Source organism: Nannospalax galili, unplaced genomic scaffold (genome assembly GCF_000622305.1).
Source record: "Nannospalax galili isolate Female #2095 unplaced genomic scaffold, S.galili_v1.0 scaffold1144, whole genome shotgun sequence".
NCBI lineage: Eukaryota > Metazoa > Chordata > Mammalia > Rodentia > Spalacidae > Nannospalax > Nannospalax galili.
Genome location: NW_008351634.1, coordinates 299,043 through 322,057, shown reverse-complemented (window position 1 = coordinate 322,057; position 23,015 = coordinate 299,043). Strand labels below are relative to the sequence as shown.

General features: G+C 42.7%; 1 protein-coding gene across 3 annotated transcripts in view; it reads right to left on the bottom strand.

Moving 5' to 3' along the window:
- Positions 1 to 23,015, bottom strand: part of Camk1d (calcium/calmodulin dependent protein kinase ID) — a 506,581-nt gene that overhangs the window by 304,226 nt on the left and 179,340 nt on the right. For all 3 annotated transcript variants that reach the window (XM_008848529.2, XM_017802046.2, XM_008848530.3), the window contains exon 2: positions 16,030 to 16,161. In XM_008848529.2, coding sequence (XP_008846751.1) covers positions 16,030 to 16,161 — 132 coding nt within the window. The remainder of the gene's footprint in view (positions 1 to 16,029; positions 16,162 to 23,015) is intronic.

Genomic DNA, 23,015 nt, shown 5'->3' with positions numbered 1-23,015 from the left:
AGTATATATATATATATATACTGCATATATATATATATATGCAGAGAAATGGAGGTTTGTCTTTGTTTTGTGGTGATGATGGTGCCTGATATAGAGTCTTGCTTTATAGCTAAGGCTAGCCTCAACCTCTTAATCCTCCTTCCTCAGTTTCCCCAATGCTGGGATTTCAAGCATGCAACACCACAACCTGCCTAAAGTATTTCAATTTTAGTAGCAGGAAAGGAATAAATGCTGTCTTCCTCAATCTTTCCTCTTAGGAAATTGGTATAATTCAAGTCACACACACACACACACAAACACACACACACACACACACACACACACACAAAAAAAAAAACCTATTGTATTAAAAGCACTTTGCCAGGCATATAAAACACAGATAAACTTCAGGTTTATCTTCTGTGGTGGTTTGAATGAAAATGTCCCCCATAGGCTCCAAGTATTTGGACATTTTGTCCCCAGATGATGGCGCTGTTTTAGGAGGTCTTAGAAGGCGTGACTATCCTGGAGGAAGCACGTCACTGGGGTGGCTTAGAGAGTTCTTAAGCCTTGCCGGATCTCCAGCTGCTCTCTTGTTTCCTGTGCCTGCCGGAAGATGTAGAGTTGGCTTCCATTCCTCCTCCAGCCACATCTGCCACCTGCCTCCCTGCCATGATGGACTGTAATTCCCCTGAAATCATAAGCTCAAACTCTTCCTTCTCTAATTCGCTTTGGTCGGTGTTTCTATCACAGCAACAGAAAAGTGACTAATACATCTTCCCTCTTCTCAAAGAGCTTTAAATCTGACAGAGAAAAAAAAAGACATGTGAATAGGCAATATCCCCCTACATGGTGGTGTTAAGGGGAGGAAAATGCCAGATGTTGCTGCAACACATGAGTAGGGTAGTGCAGCCACTCTGGGGCTCCACAGGAATGCAGCCTAGTCCGGCTTCTCAAGGGGTAGATATGCAAATGAGCTCCCTAAGCAACTTAAAAGTACATGCAGCCAAGGGTCACTATGAGTACAACCTAGCAAAAATTGTATACTTAGCCGGGCGGGGTGGCTCACGCCTTTAATCCCAGCACTTGGGAGGCAGAGGCAGGCAGATCTTTGTGAGTTTGAGGCCAGCCTGATCTACATAGTGAGTTCCAGGACAGCTGGGACTACAAGGAGACTGGCGCACGCCTTTAATCCCAGCACTTGTGAGTTCAAGGCCAGCCTGGTCTACATAGTGAGTTCCAGGACAGCTGGGACTACAAGGAGACCCTGTCTCAAAAAGACAAAAAAGAAATTTTTTTAAAAAATTGTATACTTAATTGAAACATTAAAAGATTATTTAGTGACTTTTTTGATAACTTGATTGCATAGTTCTAATTCATTACAAGTCCTGTCACAATGTCAAAAGGTTGGACATATCTGTTAAGAGGATCTGGTTAAACCCCAAGATCAAGGTGCCAGCAGACCCAGAGTGTGATGTAGGCCTGCCTTCTGGCTCCTATCTGACTGTGACCCCTTCTCACTGTGTCCCACCTGGCAAAAGCATCTAATTAGCTCTCTGGAGTCTCTTTTATAAGGTCCCTCACCCATTCAGCAGGGTAGAGCCCCTCTAAGACCTCACCTACTAACACCATCACCTGGAAATTGTTCTCTGAATTCCACACAAATAAATAAATATTAAATGTAAAGGTTTTTCTATTTTTTTAATGTCTGATAGCTCAGATTCTAAATAATTTTGTTTTGTCTTTTAATTACATGGAACTGGAGATTTTAAGTCTATGCTTATAAGTTAATGTCCTAATTCCCCAAAAGATGGTGCCTTTATCTGCTGAGCCATCTCAAAGACCTTTCAGAGGGAGTTATTTCCAGGACTTGTAGCCACTTGAACCTAGGGCTCCCTAGGGTAACCATCATATCTACTCAGGTGATAAAATATAGGCATTTACTGGTTTCAAGAGCTTAATATTTTCTTTCATAGGTAAGTTTTACAATTTAAAAAACGTTGTGAAAGTATTATAAAACCAATGCTCACCATACAGCTCTTAAGATTAATAGAAAGAAAATGATCTTCAACTGGATTTGAATCCTGAGTAAATTCTCAAAACAAAAAAGATTCTCTATAATCCCCTTCTAAGTATTAACTAGGACAATTCTGCTTAGCTTCCAAGATTAGACATTTCCACAGTGGTACGACTTCTCTATACATGACACCTATATATGTTGTCATTCAAAAAAATATTATGAGAGCCAGACACAGTGATACATGTCCATAAATACGACATGCAAGAGAAATTTAGGAGCATCTTGAGATAAAAGTCAGTCTGGAATACACTGTGAGACCCTGTGTTTCACCCCCTCAAAAAAAAAAAAAAAAAGAATAAAGGGGAAAATATATGAAAAATAGAAATGAAATAGGTAGGAAAATGCCATAATAAAACTTGTTACACTATATCTAACATAATAATCTTGGAGAAAAAGAGGAAAAACTAAGTAACATGTTGATACTATGTTATTTTACTTAAAATAATATGATTTATGCAAGCAAATAGAGAGTTTTGATTACAGAAGAGAAATTCAATGCACACATTGACTGAACTCCTGAGTCCAGAGGATGCAGGAGTCTGAAATAAGTATTCTGATGACTTGCACTGCCATTCAGACCATCTGTTCTTCCAATGCTGCAGCAATGTTGTGAAAATACTCAGGCATATTTCCTGAGAAAGGCTTCAGAACGTGTTCAGAACAGTTTCCACTCAGAAGTTTATAGCCTACTCATTGACCCCATAGCCTCTGGAAAGAGAAAAATCCATTCTTTCTAAATTTCTTTTTAAAGAGGAATGTATTATCTTTTTGAAAGCTATACTAACTGAATATTAATAATAATGGGTGCAATAATTTGATGATTGTTCCCAAAACAAATTGTCTACATGAGCCAAAGTAAAAATTGTTGGCCATATTCCCTCTAAAAAATTAGTTCAATGACCAACTTCCTCATGAATGCTACAGGTGGGTTCATCAAACATAACTTAGCATCCAGTGTCTATAATCTTCTACAGAGTTTTAAGAAATGAGGCCCTGGAGACCCACCTCTAACCCCCAACTGCAGTACCAGGGTGACAGGTACATGCTACCATACCTGGCCTTTTACTTGGGTGCTGAGAATCTAAATTCTGCTTCTCATGCCTGCACAGCACCATTTTACCCCCTAAGCCATCTTCCCAGTCCCAACTTGAAACAAACAAAAAACCAAACAGTCAATACGGCCCTGAGTTGAGTCTGAATTGTGTTTCCACAGATCCACACCTGAGTCCCTGACAGGAATGCCTGGTGATGGTGGATGTTGTCAATTACTCCAGATAAGACCTCCCTTGGGACAAAGCCAAGTGATACAGCAGCAACTGGGAAGAGGACCCTAACTGATGGCAGAGTAGGAAGTCAATATTGTGCTGAAGTCTTGGCCTACAGCTTGATGGAAGTTTCTCCAGGTATAGGATGCAACAGAGTACTACTTTCCATATTGTTGATTATTCCACAGTCTAAGGCTGGCTTCTTCCGAACGAACTCCATTCCACTGACAAGGCAGAGGCAAAGGGTGCCATCACATGTACCAGAAATGAGAAGGAAGTCTTTCCAGTGTTTAATCATTAACTTAGGGTCTGGGCTGACCTTGGACCTCTTTTCTATTGAATACCTGAGGACCAGAGGCACCTGGAGCAAACACCAGAGAAGCCCCAGCTACCCCCAGTGACACTGCATCACTGCTAAGGAGGGCAAATCAGAGAGAACAATTGAAATTGCTAGGGGAATTTCCAAAACCAGATTTGGTATCCCATCTTAGAACCCAGCTGAGCTACTGGGGTACATTCTTGAGGTCTTGCCAACCTGCCAAGGGGGCTTTTAAAACTGAGAGAGAGATTTTCTGGCATTCTTTTGCAATATGCTCTACAAGAGAGATGGAGTGGTTATATGAAACTTGTCTAAATGAGGAGTCCAGAAGCTGTCCCTTGGGCTCTACACCTGCCTGAGTCTGTTCTGTGCTCTGGGGCAGACCACATCAGCTTTTCTTCTTTGTCCTGATATCAGGAGGACTGGAAAAGGATCTTTAAGCTCTTTTTCTAGATCTAATGCTTGGTCACATTCAAAATAGATACTGAGCAAGGAATTTTTCATAGGAGTTTTTGAAGTAAGAAAAATAGTAAGGCTGGCATGTTCTTCTGCTTGCTTTTCTTCTAGAGAGGGGTCACCATCTCACCCCTGCTGGCAATGCTTCTTATGACATCAAGGCATGTTAGGGCTCTAATAGGGAGTCTTGGGAGGCAACACATAGCTGATGCAGTTTCCATGAAGGCACCTCCTATTCTCCCTAGTCCCACGGCCTAGCTAGATGTTTCCCTACACGTAAGGCTAGCATACACAGGAAACATTCGCAGTGTCCATCCACTGTGTCAGACAGTGTTCTCAGGGCCCTATGTGCATTGAGTCTTTAATCCCTACATTAGATGCTGAGCCATAGCTCAGGAGTACAGCATTGGCCTACCATGTACAAGGTTCTAGGTTGGATCCCCTGTACCACAAAAAACAACAACAACAAAACCCCCACAATATCTATGAAAGGCAAGTATTAATGCCATCCTCCTTCATAAGCAATGAACACTCAGGACTGAAATAGCTTGCCCAAGATCAGGCAAATTCTAAATAGTGTCGTCAAATGTAAATTTATGCCAGTGGATGCACAGGTTTTCACTAGTCTTACATAGTACCTCTCTGTCAGCTGACAAGTCATGGGAAGAGGTTGATCCTTATACCATTAACGCATGCCTCCCAGACACAGCAGACCATTGCCTGTATCAAGAATCTTCTCGTAAGAGAGAACATGGAGACAGACGCTAGATTGGATTCAATCATATTGGAAAAAGACAGGAGACTTAAGGTGTTTCCTTCTAATAGTTATAATAAATAAGTCCAAGATCCTTGTTGGTAAAATGTGGACACCAGATTCACTTCATTGGTTTAGGGTGCAGATTTAATAAAAGTGTTTCTAGAATTCCTGGATGGTTCTAACTTATGATGAAGGGAGAATATTTGTACTTAAAATCACAAATGGTATGTCTACATTGTTTTGGACTTTGGTTTCCTATAAGCTACTATAAGATGCCCAAGGTCATGCCTGATTTATGAGAGGGGGTGGCTGGGGCTCTGAAAGACAGAGAACAGCTCCACAGGGGTAGGTTTCCACCCTCTTGGTCACTCTACTCACAGAGTTACATATTCAGCACCTCAGTTTCTCTCCCATAAGATAGACAAAGCAGTTTCTACTCACAGAAATATGAGCTCTTCCAACAGTATAATGAGTGTGACTACCCACATTAAAATGTTTTTAATGTACCTTATCTTCTTCAGATACCCTAAATAGATTTTTTTCTTTTTATTGAATTTTTGAGAATTTCATACAATATATTTTAATCATATTTAGGTCCCCTACTGTATCTGTACTCCCTTACTAACCCTCATCAAATTTCTGTACTCTAATATGTACATATTAAGGCCTATAGAGTCAGGTTTGTGACTCTCCCAAATGTCTTTCAGTGTGGGTTCATCCACTGGAGCCTGGTCAACCTACTCCTTAAATGAGACTTAATCTCTCCTTCCCAGCAGCCATCAGTTGCCAGTAGTTCCTCCGGTAGGGTTGGGGCTTCTTCCCACTTCCCCACATCCATGCTGGGATTTTGTCTGGCTTGAGCTTACATGGAAATTGAAATTGTTGTAAGCTGATATGAGTAACTTACCAGCTGTCTGGAAAACTCCATTTTCTTGAGGTCACCCAATACCTCTGGTTCTTACAATCATTCTGCCTCCCTTTTCCACAGTGATCCCTGAGCCTTGGGAGGCAGAAGTTTGATATAAGTGTCCTATTCAGAGACAAGCAGTCTATAGCATCTTATTCTCCACAGCAGATTTAATAGACTTGAAGATATACTTATGAAATGAAGCCGAGGAATGCTTTATTATTCAATAGAAAGAGTAAAATAGAATATATTTAGATATATGTAAATGTCACATACATATAACACATTTACATGTGTAGATAGGTACATATTAATTCTGTAGCTTTCAACAAGACTACTAGCCCAGCACAGCACCCCACTGCTCTTACAGCAATGTGTCTAATACCATGCATGTACTTCATTTCAATGATACCTATGATATCTAAACATTTATGAAAAAATGCAAGTACCTTGAAAATGGATATTAAGTAACATTTACTAAATTCCATGCAAGTATGATTTCTAAAAAGTTCTTTGAATTGTATATTTCCCTAAACCTGGCTTTAACCTCTGTCCTTAATTTTGAACCCTGTTTATATGGCCTTAAAATGGTGAGCAACTGTTTAAACCACCCAGTAATAAATCTAACTTTCAAGTATATGAAACAACATGTATTCATCAAATTATATACACTAAAAATAGTGAGTCATATATACAGTTCACTAAAATAGCTTATTTGCCCGAATAAGTAATGTTAAAATCAAGCAGGGGACAGAATGGATGCAACCTAATGTTCAATAGAACGGTGAGAGCAAACCACTTGGGTATATTTATTTTACTCCCTAGGTTTGCCATCCTTGTCTCTCTAAGAACTCTTTGTACTCAACCTTTCATGTAATTGATTCTCCAGTGAAAACTATTCTGGTTTTTTTAATATTAGGCCACAAGATAGACACACACACACACACACACACACACACACACACACACGCACCCCACTTTTCTTGGAATCATTTAAGTGACATTTGTATAAATCATTATCTAAGTAAGTTTACAGAAGGAGAGGGAAAATATTTGCCAAGACATGTTATGAGAGGAATTTAACCACCACCTAGTTCACGTAAGAGCTAACTCTCCAAGTATTATGTACATCAGGGACAGGGAGCTGGGATAAGAAAACGAGTATGCAAATAACTAACACGGCTTCACAGAGCTTGCAGAAGTGCACTGTTCCTTCCACTACTCTTAACACCTACATAGTAATATATATAATATAAAAGGTGGCAGGAACAGCCAACCTCCATTTAAGTGACTTAAATTCTCTGTTGCTATGGGAGAATCAGCTCTGCCTCCAACCTGCCTCCTATTCTAGAATGCCCTGTGTTGGTTAACCAATTAGTCATCCATGTGGTCAGGGCATTGTATCTTATGTATCACCTTGATTGGGCTAAGAGCTGCGTGGAGAGCTGGTAAAGCAGTCTTTAGGTGTGTCTGTGAGAGTATTTCCAGAAGATCACCCTCACTAATGTGGGTGGCTACCACTCCATCCCTTGATAGCCAGAGCAGAACAAAAAGACCTAGGACATTGGTACTCCAGGTCAGATTTGGACAAGGACTTAACTTATGGTTCCCCTGGCTCCCAGACCTTTGGGTGTGGACTGAGTTGCCTCTGTGGGCTTTCCTGAGTCTGCAGCTTGCAGACAGCAGGTAGAGCTTCTCCATAATCGACCTAGATAATTACATGATCCAATCCCTCCTAAAGGGCTGGAGAGATGGCTCAGCAGTTAAGAACACTGGTTGTTCTTGCAGAAGACCCGGGTTCGAATACCAGCACCCACATGGCAGCTAACGACTGTCTGTAACTCCAGTCCCAGGGGATCCGACAGCCTCTTCTGACTTCCATGAGCATTGCACAACATGGGTGCACTTACCTACATGCAGGCAATACATGAATATACATAAAATAAAAATAATAATTTTTTTTAATTTAAAAAATTAAAAATCTCTCTGTATGTCTACACATACTCATTGACTCTGTTCACTTGAGATCCCTAATGCAGTCACCAAAGCCAAAGATAACTGGAAGTCACTGTAAATGCCTTTCTGCCCCTCCTCATCCAACCAGTACCCAAGCCTCGATGTTTCTAAACTCCCAATCTCACTGGGGCTGCTCCCATCCCCTTGCCTCCATCATGTCTCTAGTTCAGAGCTGAATCCAGGAAATTCATAGTTTCAGAAAGCAGACACCCCAAGTCAGAGTCAGGGAGACCTTGGGTCCATGATTCTCAAAGGCTCACACAGACAAGGGTGAGCCAGGGGAACAAGCTGAAGGAGCAACACATCACAAGGAAGCAGGTGGGGGACAATTACCTGCTCCTTTCAGGCGGTCTGCATGAAATATGGGATGGGAGTTTAAAACCAAGGATGACAAACTGGGGGCCTGCTTATAAAGGAGCAAGGATTCTGGACATAAAGGTGGGGAGACTCAATATCATACTGACATTTCAACACTTACTCAAATAGTGCTCTCAGAGAAAGGGCTAGAGCAAAGGAAAGTTGCTAATCGATCCATGCGAGCCACACAGAATACATATTTAGGAATGGAAACCACAGGCAGGGGGAGGCACTGGAGAGGGAAAACAACATACCTGCTCAGACCCCTATGACAATCCCTGACTTGTAGTAAGAGACACAGACAATTATGTTTCCCCTCATTCAAAGGAATCTGCAGGCAAAGTCCCAAAACTTAATAGGATGAAAATGCATTGTGTTGGGGATGTAGCACACACACTCCATGGTAGCATGCCTAGTGTGTGTAAGGCCCTACGTTCCATCTGCAGTGTTGAAAAGGAAAAGAACTGATGGATTGTGAATCTCAAATGAAATTGAAAAACTGTTCTTTGATTATTTGCTGTGGACAGAGTCACATGATGAGGCCACCTGCAAGTGGTTAATTCTGTCCTCTGGGCTATAACAGCAGACTTGGGCACCAGATCAATTTTATCTCTTCTTACTGACATACCCAGGTAGAATAAGATAAACAATAGTCATCATGTGGTGGTCAAAAACAAGGTGGAGTTTATCATCTGCTGGAAGGAGGCAGTTTAGCAGGGCTTCCAGCAGCGAAGGGTCACGGTAGAGAGTACGGGAGAACAGCAAACGTCATGCAATTCTGAGTCTGGGGCATGGGCATGAGCTTGAGGAACAGCCACCTCTCCCTTGTCTTTCAGTGTCTTCACAGAGACTGGAGTTGTTTACTCGCTTTTACATTTTATTTATTTGTGTGAGCATATGTGGTGCGTGTGTTTGCGTGTGTGTACCTATTGAGGGGGAGGGTGCATGTGCTGTGTAAGTGTGCTTGTGAAGGCCAGAGGGTATCCTCAACTGATTTCCTCCTTAGATACTGAGGCAGTGTCCCTCACTTGAACCCACAGCTCACTGATTCAGCTAGTCCAGCTAGCCAGCTTGCTTTGGGATATTGTCTCTTGTGTGCTAAGATTACAGGTGGGCCTCTACACCTACTCAATACTTGCATGGGTACAGGAAAGCCAAACTCTGGTCCTTACACTTGTGCAATAAGCAATTTTAACCAAAGAGCCATCTCCTCAGCCCCCATTTGCTTTTTTTTTTTGATTATTTTTATTTTATGTGTATGAGTGTATTGCCTGCCTGTATGTGAGTGCACCCATGTCATGCAATGCTGTAGAGGTCAGAAGAGGGCTTTGGATTCCCCTGGAACTGGCATTAAGGATGGTTCGTAGCTGCTACGTGGGTGCTGGGAATGAAACTGGGTCCTCTGCAAGAGTAGTCAGTGCTCTTACTTGCTGAGCCATCTCTCCAGTCCCCCATTTGCTTGTTTTTGCAGGGCTGGGGATCAAACGCAAGGCCCCATGTATGCTAGGCAAGCACTCTACCACTGAGTTTCAGCCCCATCCCCCAGAGCCTGGCTTTAACAAGCCAGAATGGACTGAGAAAATTCCAGGAAGCCTAGGTCATGCAGACAGGTGAAAAGACACGCTCAAACCTTGGCAAAATTCTGACTTCAACCACATAAAGCAACAGAAATAATCATCACTGAGGAACACACTACTTCCCTCAATCCCTGTTTTATATTAACTTTATGATTGTTTTTTAAGTCAAGGGAACTTTTAAGCAAGGGGTTTTCATTCTAGGATGAGCAAACCTGCCTCCCTGCTGGCTATCACCCTGTTCCTTCTTAAATTTCCAGTTTGCATCCTCATTCTAATGCCACCTCTTCAAAGACTCAGAACATCCCATTTTAAGTGGATCAGATCCTCAAAAAACTGCACTAGAGTCTGAGATAGTCAAGGATCTGCTTTACCAAAGCTGAACCATTTTCAGTCATTGGAAAAGTGGTTTTGTTCATCTTCAATCGATGAGTTTCTATTGAAGTGTGTGTTTCTCCAACACACACAATACTGGCACTTGGCAGTGATTTCAACAAGTGAATGGGGAAAGCTCCCATTGAAACATAGCTATGGGAGAAAGAACAAGCCAGCTTAATGGGCTCACTTTCTCTGAAGGCCACTACTTAATCACCAGTTGTCTTTTAGAGGTATAGTAGTTGCCCTCCTTCTTATTGGTCTACACTGTTGGGCCTAAGGGAACCAGCAGACTAAGCCACTGTGCAGACCTTGGTAGTTACTGCCTACCCTAGCCAAGAGCTGACTTGCTGTCCCTCCAACAGGCCTAGTTCTGTCACATTTCCTGACAGCTACCCTGACCCGTGGCTTTAGGCATCTGCTACCTTTAGCATCTCTGTGAGCCCCTTCTAAAAATGTACTTGGTGTCATGTTGTAATGACCAACCTCTATGCTAGCTCTTCAGGCTAGGAACTAAATTCCTGCTACTACTTCTTAAGCTAAGTCTCAAAGAGCTGGGTTCTCACTGTTGAACTCAGTCGGTGGCTAGGACCTGCTGAGGTCACAGACTCACGGCATTTCACTGTTCTAACCTAGTTTTCCCAAAGTGAGAACACTGAAGTTTTACTCCACAGGAAACATGGGTTGGTGTGTGTTTCTTCATGTATATACATCTGTACTTACCTGACTGAATTCCTGGACAAAATAAAGGGCAGCTTCATGTTCTAGAAATTAAAACTAAGGGTAGAGCCTGAGATTAGGTGTTCCTCATGCTGCGTTGGCTATACATTACAACACTGTATGGGAGTTGCAAGAGGTACTTTTCAATTCCTCTCTCTCTCTCTCTCTCTCTCTCTCTGTGTGTGTGTGCGCGCGCGCGCACGCACAGACTGATGTTCCGTGTCTTTATCAATTACTCTCTATCTTACATTTTTTAGCTCAATGAACCTGCTGTGTGTGTGTGTGTGTGTGTGTGTGTGTGCGCGCGCGCGCACGCACAGACTGATGTTGCGTGTCTTTATCAATTACTCTCTATCTTACATTTTTTAGCTCAATGAACCTAGGGGTCAACAATTGGCTAGACTGGCTGGCCTGCAAACCTCAGGGATTCTCCTGTCTGCCTCCCCAGGGCTGAAATTATAGGTTCATAATGTACCACCTGGCTTTACACAGACATACAGAGAGAGTGAGAGAGAGAGAGAGAGAATGAGAATTGAGCATATGCTAAGGATTGAACTCAGGTCCTCATGCTAATCCGACAAGCATTTTACCGACTGATCCATTCTCCCCAGCCCCCTTTTTCAATTTTCTAACACCTGCAATTGTATCTAAGTCTAACTCAATCAGATCAGCTTCGGCATTAGTGTGTTTTTATTTAAAATATTATTTTTAATGCTTTGTGTGTGTGTTTATGGATATGTGTTTGCATGGGTATGTGTATGTGAGTGCAGGTGCCTAAGAGGCCAGAGGTGTCAAATACCCCTGGAGCTAGAGTCACAGACAATTGTGCACTGCCTCCTAATGTGGTTTCTGGAAACACAAATGGAGTCCTAGGCAAGAACAGTAATTGCTCTTAACCACTGAGCCCCGTCAGTGTATTCTTAAAATCTACCGTGGTGACTTAAATGTGCAGCCAGGAATGAGAAACAGTGCTTCAGAGAAAGTGACAGAAACCATCACCAGTTACATGATTCCTCCGTGTACTGACAATATGATAACAACCCACAATTTCAAACTAGTTCCTGCCCAGGCCCCTTGTCCAATGGCAAGCCCCCCAACCTGCAAAGGAATCATCAGACCAGCATGTTCAATCCTGGAACCATGTTTCATTCAGACAGCCTCGCTTCAACCAGCCTGAGCCTCAGTTTCCCTAACTCTTGGTCAAAGGGCTGCTAGAGAATCTTTGATACTCGAGAACTGCTGTGTCTTTCATTGAAATGCAGACTATTTATGCATCTGATTTCGCCTCTGCACAATGCTTTGTGTGTTGCTCTGAAATTGCTCTGAGATTTGAGCAATGAATGCCCTCTAAGTAAATAACACCACAGAAACTGTAAAGCATCATCCAACCAAGGTGAGTAGTACAGATGGTGTTATATTCCATACTGCATAAAATACTCCATCCATGGGACCACAGCAATCCATTCTGTCTACAGCTCAGGCTGATTCATATAGATCCAGCTCACTAAACACCAGTCAGGTGGATAGCTTTCTCTGCTGCATAGCAACAGCCTACCACAATGCTTCTCGGGTTTCCCCCACCTCCTCTCTGAGTTTGGTTTAATATCTACTTATCAAGTCAAAAATTCATTTTGGAACTATTTTCAGAGCAAGTACAAAGACATCCACTAGGATATATTAGCTGCATTACTTTTATTCAATGAAATAAATAAATCTTTTGCCCTAAAATAAACTTCACATGTAGGAGGATAAGCAGCCTCTTAAATGGGCATACTTGGATGAAAAAGAGCATGGATATATACAAATGACCAGGTGATATGGATGGTCTATTTTGGACCCTACTTCTAATAAATAAAGTACCCAGATATTTATTTTAATATGTGTTTCAGAAGTTTTTACCAAAGCCCAGATCAGATAAGTTCCAGTCCTGGAGAATCACCAATCAGCTCCATTTGGACATCCCCAAGGCACCCAAAGTTACTATGTGCAAGGAAGAACTCTTCCCTCGCCATCCCGCTCTTAGAGAGCTCACCTCAGTTAATGAGGTCATTATCACCCAGTCACCCATGTCGGAAAGCACAGTTATTCTGAGCTCCTATGTCTCTTTCAACAGCTTCCCACCTCTTCCAAATCTTGGCATCTTAGAGTCGGCTTCGTGTTCACACCCTCGTATCTGTCCCTTCCATCCCACCCCACAGCCCTTATTTTAATAAACTGCTTCTTCACTTTTTCACCTGGTTCACCCAATGATCTCCTAACTATTCTCCATGTTGTAAGTCCTATTCCCTGTGATCAATCCCTCTAAGTTCTGCCATACTACATGAAAATTCCTCACCACATTGTTCTTTTATGAAAATCATTGATCACTCCTGGTCTCCATAGAATGAAGCTCAACGTCCAAAGCAAAGTTTAGAAAGCCCGTCACAATCCTACCTTGCTCCAAATTTAGGTCTCCCCTTATCCCACCTCGAATTCTTTCTCCCCACCAGAGGAGCCAGCTCTCCAACATACCAGGCTGTCTCCTATCTCTTAACTTCATTCTCCTTCTCCTCCTTCCCCTTCCCCTCTCCTTTCTTTGCAGTGCATGAATCAAAACCAGGGTCTTGTGACATAATCTACCACTGAGCTACATACTCAGCCCCCATCTCCTAATTTCTGTGTGGGCAGCACCTTCTGACCAGAATGTTCATCTACCTTTCTGTCCTGGCAAAACATACGCATTATGTGGATGCCTGTCCTCGACCTCATCCTTTGGGTCCCTAGATGTGCTGATATCACATCATCCTCAACTTTATTGCACTGATTAGTAGCAAAACCAAGATCTCAGATGGCATAACTACATCTTAAATTCCATGTCTAGTAGTGCTGCTTCTGGGTGCATGCTGGGAGCCTGATAAATATTTGTTAAATGAATGAATGTCACCATGACAGCATTCTGAGCACGGTTCCAAGCTATTTTCTTTATAGCTCATACATTTTGCTTTCAGTTGCTTAAGACCTGGAGTGTCTCTTTGTCTACTTGTAAATCATTTGCAAAAGACCAACAAAATCAATCAGCATAGGAGATAAAACACCTCTTTATCTCCTGAGAAATCGTTCCTTTGTCCTTTGTTCCATACACTAGAGAGGAGTCCAGCCTCAAGGCATTCAACAACTGATAGTGAAAGGCTCTCAAAACCAGTTATACCAAATCTATGGCCCTCCCAGGCTTTAAATACCCTGTTTCTGGATGTGATTATCTGTGAGGTACTGGGTGAAGACACTAATTAACCAAAATACCCATGGCATGACCCCAAAGCAGCTTATAAAGCCTACATACTCTGTGCCCACTGCCCATGTGGATGGACAATAACTCTAACAACAGAGTTTGACTTTCCCTGCTCTTTGATTTCTGAATCCATGAAGGAGTTGCATAAAAATGAAGGCGCCACTTTCAGCTCAGCAGCAGACTACCCTGGACTCAAAGTGGAACCTTTGGAAATCTCTAGGCGCATTCCAAATTTCATCTAAAATGTCAAAGGTCTGTAACACATTTACAAATTCTTGTCACCAGTGACTAACTTTTCCCTAAGCACTGACTTCATATTGGAAAATGGGCAATTTAAATAAATGTTTCATTAGCATAATGTTTCCCTGCCTGATGCTAATGTTCTTACTTTGTTTTCCCAGACTCTCTTCCACAGAATCATTTTCTGAATCCTCCTCAGGACAGCCTGAAACTCTCTAGATTCCTACTGGACAGCCCAGAGAACCTAGAAACTAACCAAACAACCAAACAAAAGAGTGAGAAATCCTTGCACTAAAAAGCCACTGAGACCCATTCCTTCTGGAAAAAGGATCACTGTCTGTGGTGGTCTTCTCTGACGCACACAAAGGTTAGAACAGCATAGACTGCCCTGACCACCTCAGTGGTGGATTTAGACAGATGGCGGCAAAGCATTGCTCAGTGGGCTACTGTAAGTCCCAGACTGATAGAAAAGAGAGGTGGATTACACAGGAAGAATGTACAGTGGGTGGCATTTTGTTTCTAGGCCCTAGATGGCTTGTTCCCATTCCATTTTGTTTATCTGTACTGGGTTTCTTGCTAATGTACTGATTCCAAACCCCAAAAATTTCAAGGATATTTTGAACATCTTTTATTAATAGCCACTCAAATATTTCCAGATACATGCCAAACGTGCAAAAGCAGGTGCCATATAAGGTTTGTTCTCTGGAATGCCACAAGATACGAAGGCATGATTTAACCCTAATGGTGTGGGGAATAGGGACAGACACAACACTAAAAGATCATCCTTGGGGTGAATTGGGTCACATCAGAATGGCTGCACTGGAGGGGATGAGATTTTGACTTGGTTCTATTATACATGGGGAGAAAAAACAAACCAGTGAAGTGGTGAAGCACCGCAATAGCAAAGTCTATCAAAATTTCTGGGTGCCCAGTGCCATGTTGATGGCAGAGAAAAGGAAAAGAAAAATCACAAAGTGTAGAAACAGCAGTTGAGGGGTTGATATTCTAGGCTCTGGCACATAGGAAATACGGTTTTGAGTCTTTGAACAAGGGGCTTTATCTTGCCAGCTTCAAGTCCTTACTATAAAAATAAAACAGTAGGGCTAGAGAGATGGCTCAGCGGTTAAGAGCACTGACTGCTCTTGCAGAGGACCCGGGTTCAATTCCCAGCACCCACATGACGGCTAAGAACCGTCCTTGACTCCAGTTCCAGGGAATTTGACGCCTTCTTCTGACCTCCGGGGTGCACTCACATACATGCAGGCAATACACACATAGAGATAAAATAAAAAAAAAATAAAGAAGAACTAAAAACAAAAACCAGTAACAATAATAATAATACTCTACTAACTTGTAGCAGTGGCAATGGTATGAGGTCTACTTTACAGGTGAGACTGGGAACTCAGGAACTGGTCAGTGTCACTCAGTTATGGTGAATGGCAGGATCTCAGTTCAAAATCAAGTCAGGCTACAACTGTACTCTTTGGAAAGAACTGTCGCCAAAACCTGTTATAAATGTTATAAAACACGAGAGCTATACAAAAAGTGCTTTCAAAGCACTATGTGGATGCCAGCCATTATTTATAGGGCCCATCTCTTTCTGTAGGCAAGCAGCTGGTGGCTTCTCTGATCCCTGGGAAGCCAGCCTCTCAGGCAGGCCTGGTCCTTCCTTCAGGGAAGCAAAACAAGGAGGAGGGCCATCCCTCCCACACTCACCTTCTAAGAACGGCGATCTCATTCTCGATGCTGCTCTCCTTCCCCTTCAGTGCCTTCTTAGGGATGCACTTCACTGCGAAGAGTTTTCCAGTTGCTTTTTCCTCAGCTAAAACCACTTCAGAAAAGGCCCCGCTGTGAAGAGAGAGGGAGGAAAAGGCGGCTTTAGGGCGGGAGTTAGGGTTTCAGAATAGCTCCTCCAATCCCAGAGCAGTAACAAGGAGCATAACAGGCCTTACTGTCCCTTTCTGCCCAGCTGGGCTCCTTCCCCAACATCCTTATAAGACCATACATGGACGAGAACAACCTCATGCAAAGAGATGGTGGAATCCACGGAGGCCCACAAGGACAATGGGTGCTGTATTGGTTATTTTCCTGCTGCTGTGGTAAAACACCGTGACCAAGGCAACCTATCGGAGAGTTTATTTGAGCTGACAGTTCCAGGGGAGAGTCTAAAATGGCGGGAGAGACAAGGCTGGCAGTGGAGGTGACCAGAGCAGAAAGCCAAGTAATCCCATCTTCAAGCAGGCACAGGAAGCAGAGACTGACTGGAAATTCCACAAGGCTTAACAACTCTCAAAACCCACCCTTAGTGATGTGCTTCCTCTGGCACAGCCATGGAAAAGCCTCCCAAAACACCACCACCAACTGGGAACAAACTGTCCAAATACTTGGAGCCTATGAGGGACATTCTCATTGAAACCACTATCAATGTTGTCCATGGGTTAGCTACCTTGCAGTACTTGCTGTCAACCTGTCAATGCGGTCGGGTTAGGGTCAGGTTTGGGAGGCAACAAGAATATCCCCTGAGAGGTTCCTCCTGCAGAGAAAGACAGGATCCACTGGCATTTGTCCTCTCCTTCACAGTCACATGGATTAGAGAGAGAGTCATACATACTAATATTCCCCAATCCCCCACAGGACCTCTCACCCACAAAAGGTTCCAGAGCATCTCACAAACACTGAATGAATTCTCACAGATAGATAGTGATGTAATTACAGTGTGAGCTAGTGTAACACATGGTACTGACACTGGGGTTAATTAATTGGTAGGGGTAAGCAAGCTTTCATTAGGCGGCTCATTTCCTTTTCAAACCAACCAAACAAACAAACAAAGACCACACAGTGGGGAAGACTCCCCTGCCTGCAAATATAAGTTCAACTCTTCCACTGCAGAGAAACACACTATAATCAGGATGTATGGGGCCAAAGAGCCCATCTCTGCCCAGTGGTGGCATGCTCAGGCTGGAGCAGCACTCTTCTAGCAGAGAGACAGGCTCCTAAGACAGATCTCACAGCAGGGCTCTGAGCAAGGAGGCTGAGGGAATGCCAAGACCCACAGATCCTTCCCTGTCCCCAGACTTTCAGAAGCACTTCTGATTTCCTCAGACTAAAAAGGGCTTCAAACCCTTTTGTATCAGTAGAAATTACCAAGGGGCACTAAGATGGCCCCAACATCAAGTCTGAGAGACCACATCCTTTAGCCACCAGCAAGGAGATGCCTAAGCACTGGCAGGATCAAAGGTCACAAGAACTCATGTCTGCTTGCTGGCATTGACTGTGTCCCTACCAGAACATGAACTCTCAGGCTATAAGTCCATTCATCTTTGTGATCTGAATCCAATTATATATAAACCTGGAGGGCAAGAGGTGGTCATTCCATGAAATACTCGAGTGGAAAATTCCAGAACAAGGAATTTCTGCCCAAATCTATATATAAAGTATTAGCAAGGTGATTTCTCCCTGACCTATACCCCAGAAGACTGTATTTTGAGGCTTCTAGAACCATCTAAAATAATCATCATTAAATATAAATACATAAAATTCTACAACAGACTTATCACTGAGAAATCCATGGAATCAGAGAGTCCCAATAATACATGGTCACTACTCCAGAAAAAGAGTTCAGAACAACCTTAGAGAACACCTCAGAGTCCAGGACCTGTGCCTCTCCTGTCACTTCTAGAACAGGATAAACAAGGTGGATTCACCTCATAGGTGAATCCTAGCTGGATAGGTGGTTCCTAGCTGGAAAAAGACCTGAATGCCCAGATACCAGTTCCCTTCAGCTGCCCTCCGCTAGCAGGTGATGCAAGGACTGTGTTTGAGAATAAGAAATCTCAGTGGGAAAACACCAGGACTCAACTACCATGGGTAATTTTCAAGTATATAGTACACTCATTCATTCATTTCCAATTTCCATTAAGTCCCTACAATATACATTGTATTGGCAAATTGTCATATGCTGTTTAAGCTTATTAAAAGTGAACTACAGGATCAAGGAGGGCTCTCTTGTCCCATTCTCCAGCATGCTTATTTCAAGTACCCTCCAGACCCCTTTTCCTGGGGCAGACTGCCCCCCTAACTCTACAATAAGGAGGAAGAAAACAGCAAAAGATCCCAAGAGTAAAAACATTGTGTCCTTGAAAACAGCTAGACGGTAAACCATTTCCAACCAAGGTTGCTATTGTTTATTCTATGATATGAAAATGCCTACAGTGGGAAAGAGAGCACAGAAGCCCATCTGTGTCTAGAACACTCTGCTCTACCAGAAACGATGAATGTACAAGCACCCAATTTGGTGATGTTACTTTTCTGTTGCTATTGGTTCTTTCACTTGTTTTTATTTGTTCTTCTACCTGGGGGACTCTGCTGTGCCTGCAACTCTCAATTCAGAACTCCAGCTGACTGCCTTAACACAGCTTCCCCAGCCGATTTCTATTGGATATTTATAAGCCCCTCATCTGACGATGTTAATTTTTGTTTGCTCTCTCAATTGAGCTACCCCAGTCATCTCTGCAGGATGTTTTGAATGCCCAGTTTGATGATGTTTTGCTATCTGCTGCTATATGAAAGACACAAGTCACAAAAACACAAACGCTACGCAGATTCCACTCCTGTGAGGTCCTTGGAGTAGTCAAGTTCATATCACAGAGATGAAAAGTAGATTAGGCTGAAGGAAGGGGACAGGAAGTGACTGTTTAAAAGGGACGGAGTTGGGAAGATAAAAAGGCCCAGAAAGCAGAGATGATTGCACAACAAAGTAAATGTTGTTAAGGCCAGGGAACTAGGTCCCCAAAGATAAGGTTTATGGTTCACATATTTTAACACATTAAAAATAAAAATAGGGGCTTGGGAGTTCACCCAGTGGTTAAAAGCACTTTTCTCTCTTCCAGAGGAACTGGGTTTAAGTCCCAGCCATATCAGGTGGCTTACAATTGCCTGTAACTCCAGACCCAGGGGATCCAATTCCCTCTTCTGGCCTCTACAGGTACCCACACACATTTGTGCATTTTGCATGCACGCACATACATATACACATACACATAAATTAAAAATAAAAATAGAAAGCCTGCGTACTTCTACTCAATGGCATTGCTTAAAATAAAGACAATTGAAAAACATGCAAAATCGTTTCACTTGCTACCTTCTAGGAAACAAGCTCCCCTTCTGGTTGGCGCCAGGCCTCGGCCTCTTCCTTCTCTCAGCATGAAATTCCAGAGGAAATTCCTATTTCTTCCAGACCATTATTTCAATAACCTTGTGGTCAAAGGAGGGGCACAAATATGTCTTTAAAATGTCTTCATTCCGGCCAGAATGGTCACAATTGGGTGTCCCCGACTCTTTCCTACAGCTCTTCTTGGTTCTATGACATGATTCCATTTCCTTTTTTCCACGTCCTCCTCCTCCACTAGCAGCATCTCTTCAAACATTGAAGTCCCCAGGTTTGATCTGCAATCTTCCTTCTACCTCCTCCACACCCTCCCTGGGGAAAAAAATCTTAACAGTTCTGAAAATTTCAACTCCCACCTACCCACATTCCTAAATTTTGTCTATATTTTTGTTTTTGTTTTAGATAGGCTCGTGGGGCTGGAGAGATGGCTCAGTGGTTAAGAGCACAGACTGCTCTTACAGGGGACCCCAGTTAAATTCCCAGTACCCACATGGCAGCTAACAACTGTCTGTAACTCCAGTTTCAGGGAATCCAATGCCCTCTTCTGACTTGCACAGGCATTGTATGACACGATGACAAGGTGCACTTACACTCATGCAGGCAATACACTCATGCACATAAAATAAAAATAATAAATAATTTTTTTTAAAAAAAGGCTCTTGGTGTATAGCTCTTGCTGGCCTGTTTCTCTGTATGTAGCCCACACTGGGACTTAAACTCTTGACAGTTCTGCTGTCTCTGCCTCCTGAGTGCTGAGACTACAGGAGTGAGCCACCATACCTGGCTTCTTTATCTAATTTTACTATCTTACACATGGGCAAACTTCATCTTCCCATGCCCTTCAGGGCCCTCTTGTCCCTGCCATCTGCCTTTTAGGGCCCTTACTACCTTCTCCCAGACTCCACAATCAAAGTTAAAGCTATATTCATCTTGAAACTTCTCTCTCCTATATTTTCAATCTCATTTCCACTACTGACCCAGCTAGGAACCTTTATCTAGTACCATGAGGTCTTGCACTGAAAATGCTGTCTGTTCCATCCCCACACCACTGCTCTGGGCCAAGTCCTTATTTCGACTCTGAGCTACCTGCCCCAGTAAGCCTGCTATCTCCTATCTCCTCAACAGTCACTTCTCTAAAACAAAGAACCTATTGTCCCCTCTGAGGTTTCACACCCACAGGATCAGGTTCAAAATCCCCTGTGAATTCTCCAGGCATCCAGAACTATCCCAAACCTGACCCAAACTTGTGACTCACCCACCACTGCAGCTTCCCCTCCGCAGCACCAATACCCCCAATACACACCTCTACTCAACCTACCCACATCACTGATGGACCTTCCCAAACAGGACCATGTCCTTTCATACTACTTGCCTCAGTCCAAGTGTGGCCTGCTCCCCCCACCCTTGAATATCATCTTGTCTTTCTGTATGGGGAAATTCTATTTGGTTTATTTGTTTTGCTGCTTTTTTTTTAAATCATAAGGGCCCAGAGGCTATATTTCCTTCTTTTTAATGGTTTCTAGAGTGTCTCTCACTTGGACAGGTAGAAAGGCCATTCTGAGGCCTAGGATTTGTATCTACGTGACTCACTTCCCCCATGCTAGTACGATCCTCTATGATTTTACCTACATGAGAAGTTGTCCATCATTTTTTCTGTATCTCCATACCTGGGGATACTTGGCATGAGCAGGTAGCCAAAACAATTTTAATGATTACCGCCATTTGGGGTGCTCCTCTGATTTAAATCTAGGTTTCTACACTTCTATTCTGTAGATCCGCAAAATCATTAACATTTTTGAAAGACTTTCCACTCATTGTCAAAGGGAATATTTGCATCTCTTACCTCCTAACGCATGCCTCTAAGTTTCTGTGAAAGACTATGTAGAAAGACCATCCAAATTCTCTTCCTGAGGCATGAAAATCCTTCAAGTCCTTCCCGATTTATTTTAAATTCTGCACTTACCTACCTGAATGCTTCAGTAACCACTGAATTATCCTGAGATCACCATTTGTGATGGAACGATACACTCTGAGCAAAGCATCTGTTACCATCGTAGTCACAGCAGTTATGATAACTTGAGTCCCTCCAGGTCCTTGTAGAAGGAAGAGGCGGAGAAGGTCATTAGGCCTTCACCCAAGAGTCCAGCCTTTCCCCCTCCTCTGATACCCTTCCAGCTGGACGGGGTCTCTGGAGTTCTAGAGTACATAGAGGGTAGAAGGTTAACTGAAGGGGGGAGGGTCCTCCATCTACACAGCTGTGGGGAAGTCATCATCCATACTGTGGTGGGGTTTTTTGGTGATGCAACTATTTTGAGTTCACTCACACTCTTAAGCCCAATAACGTGAGCCCAAAACTCAAGCTAATCTTGAGTAAATTGTTGCTTTGGTCTATCATCCATGGCCCATCTGAGGTGACCAGAAATTTGCTAACGTCTCCCCAAGAAAAATTAACATTTTGTTTCAACCAGTAAAAATATCAAATTTGTGTACTTATGATATTTCTTCTCATAAACCTCTATCCTGGTAAGATAAGTAAAAATTTGTAGAAAAAAGGAAAATGTAGATTTTTATATAAATATAAAAACATTAGACAATGTACAACTGTGGGAGATATAAAAATTCTAGAGTTCTGAAAATTGCACTTTTCCAAGTTGTGACAAAAACATTTATTTGAATTATAAAGGAAGCCATTGTTCTTTAAAAAAAAATCAAGTTCCCATTGAAATTAAATCTCTGTGACAAATTACAAGACAGGTCAGACAGAAGTTACTATTGAAATGCTAAATATTTTTTGCACCTGAAGATAAAAGTCAATTCCCTCCCCCTTTCAAACTTCAAAGAAAATCAAATCATCACCTGAAGGCAGGGTACTCTGGTTATAAGCCAGGTACCCAGAAGAAATCAAACCATCATTTGAAAATTAAGTGCCATGACTAAAGGCCAATGTGATAGGTCAAAGAATTCCAAACAACCAAACTACTTAAGTACTTAAGCTTCATAAATGATTGGTATTAAAAGGCCATTTTATTAGTTTTAATCAGGTTCAAGAATGAAATCCTGGTGTTGACTATACATTATTATACCCAATCCACTGCGGATACATACCCAGGCCCCTCTGCATGAAATGATTCAAAGCCCAAGTGATCAATGGAAGGGCAAAGCAAAGACATGGGCTGTGCTCTGGGAAATGCCTCACCCTCCCATATCCCTTGAAAAGCCTGCATGCCTAAAGATGCCTGGGATAACACCTGGCATTTAAAATTTTTGTGAATGACAAATACCTTCAGGGTGTTAAAATATTCAGAGCCATTCAGAGCATCTTAACCCCAGATCTGTATCTTCTTCCACTGAGATCAGAATTCAGAGCTAAACTGACTGTGCTCTCTGAACTGTGTTCTCTGAGGACCAGCGAGATAGCTCAGCAAATTGGAGAGCTTGTCACCAATCTTGGACACCTGAGTTCGATCCCTGAGACCTAGATGGTGGAAGGAGACAGCCGACTCCTACAGGTTGTCCTCTGAACTCCACATGTGTG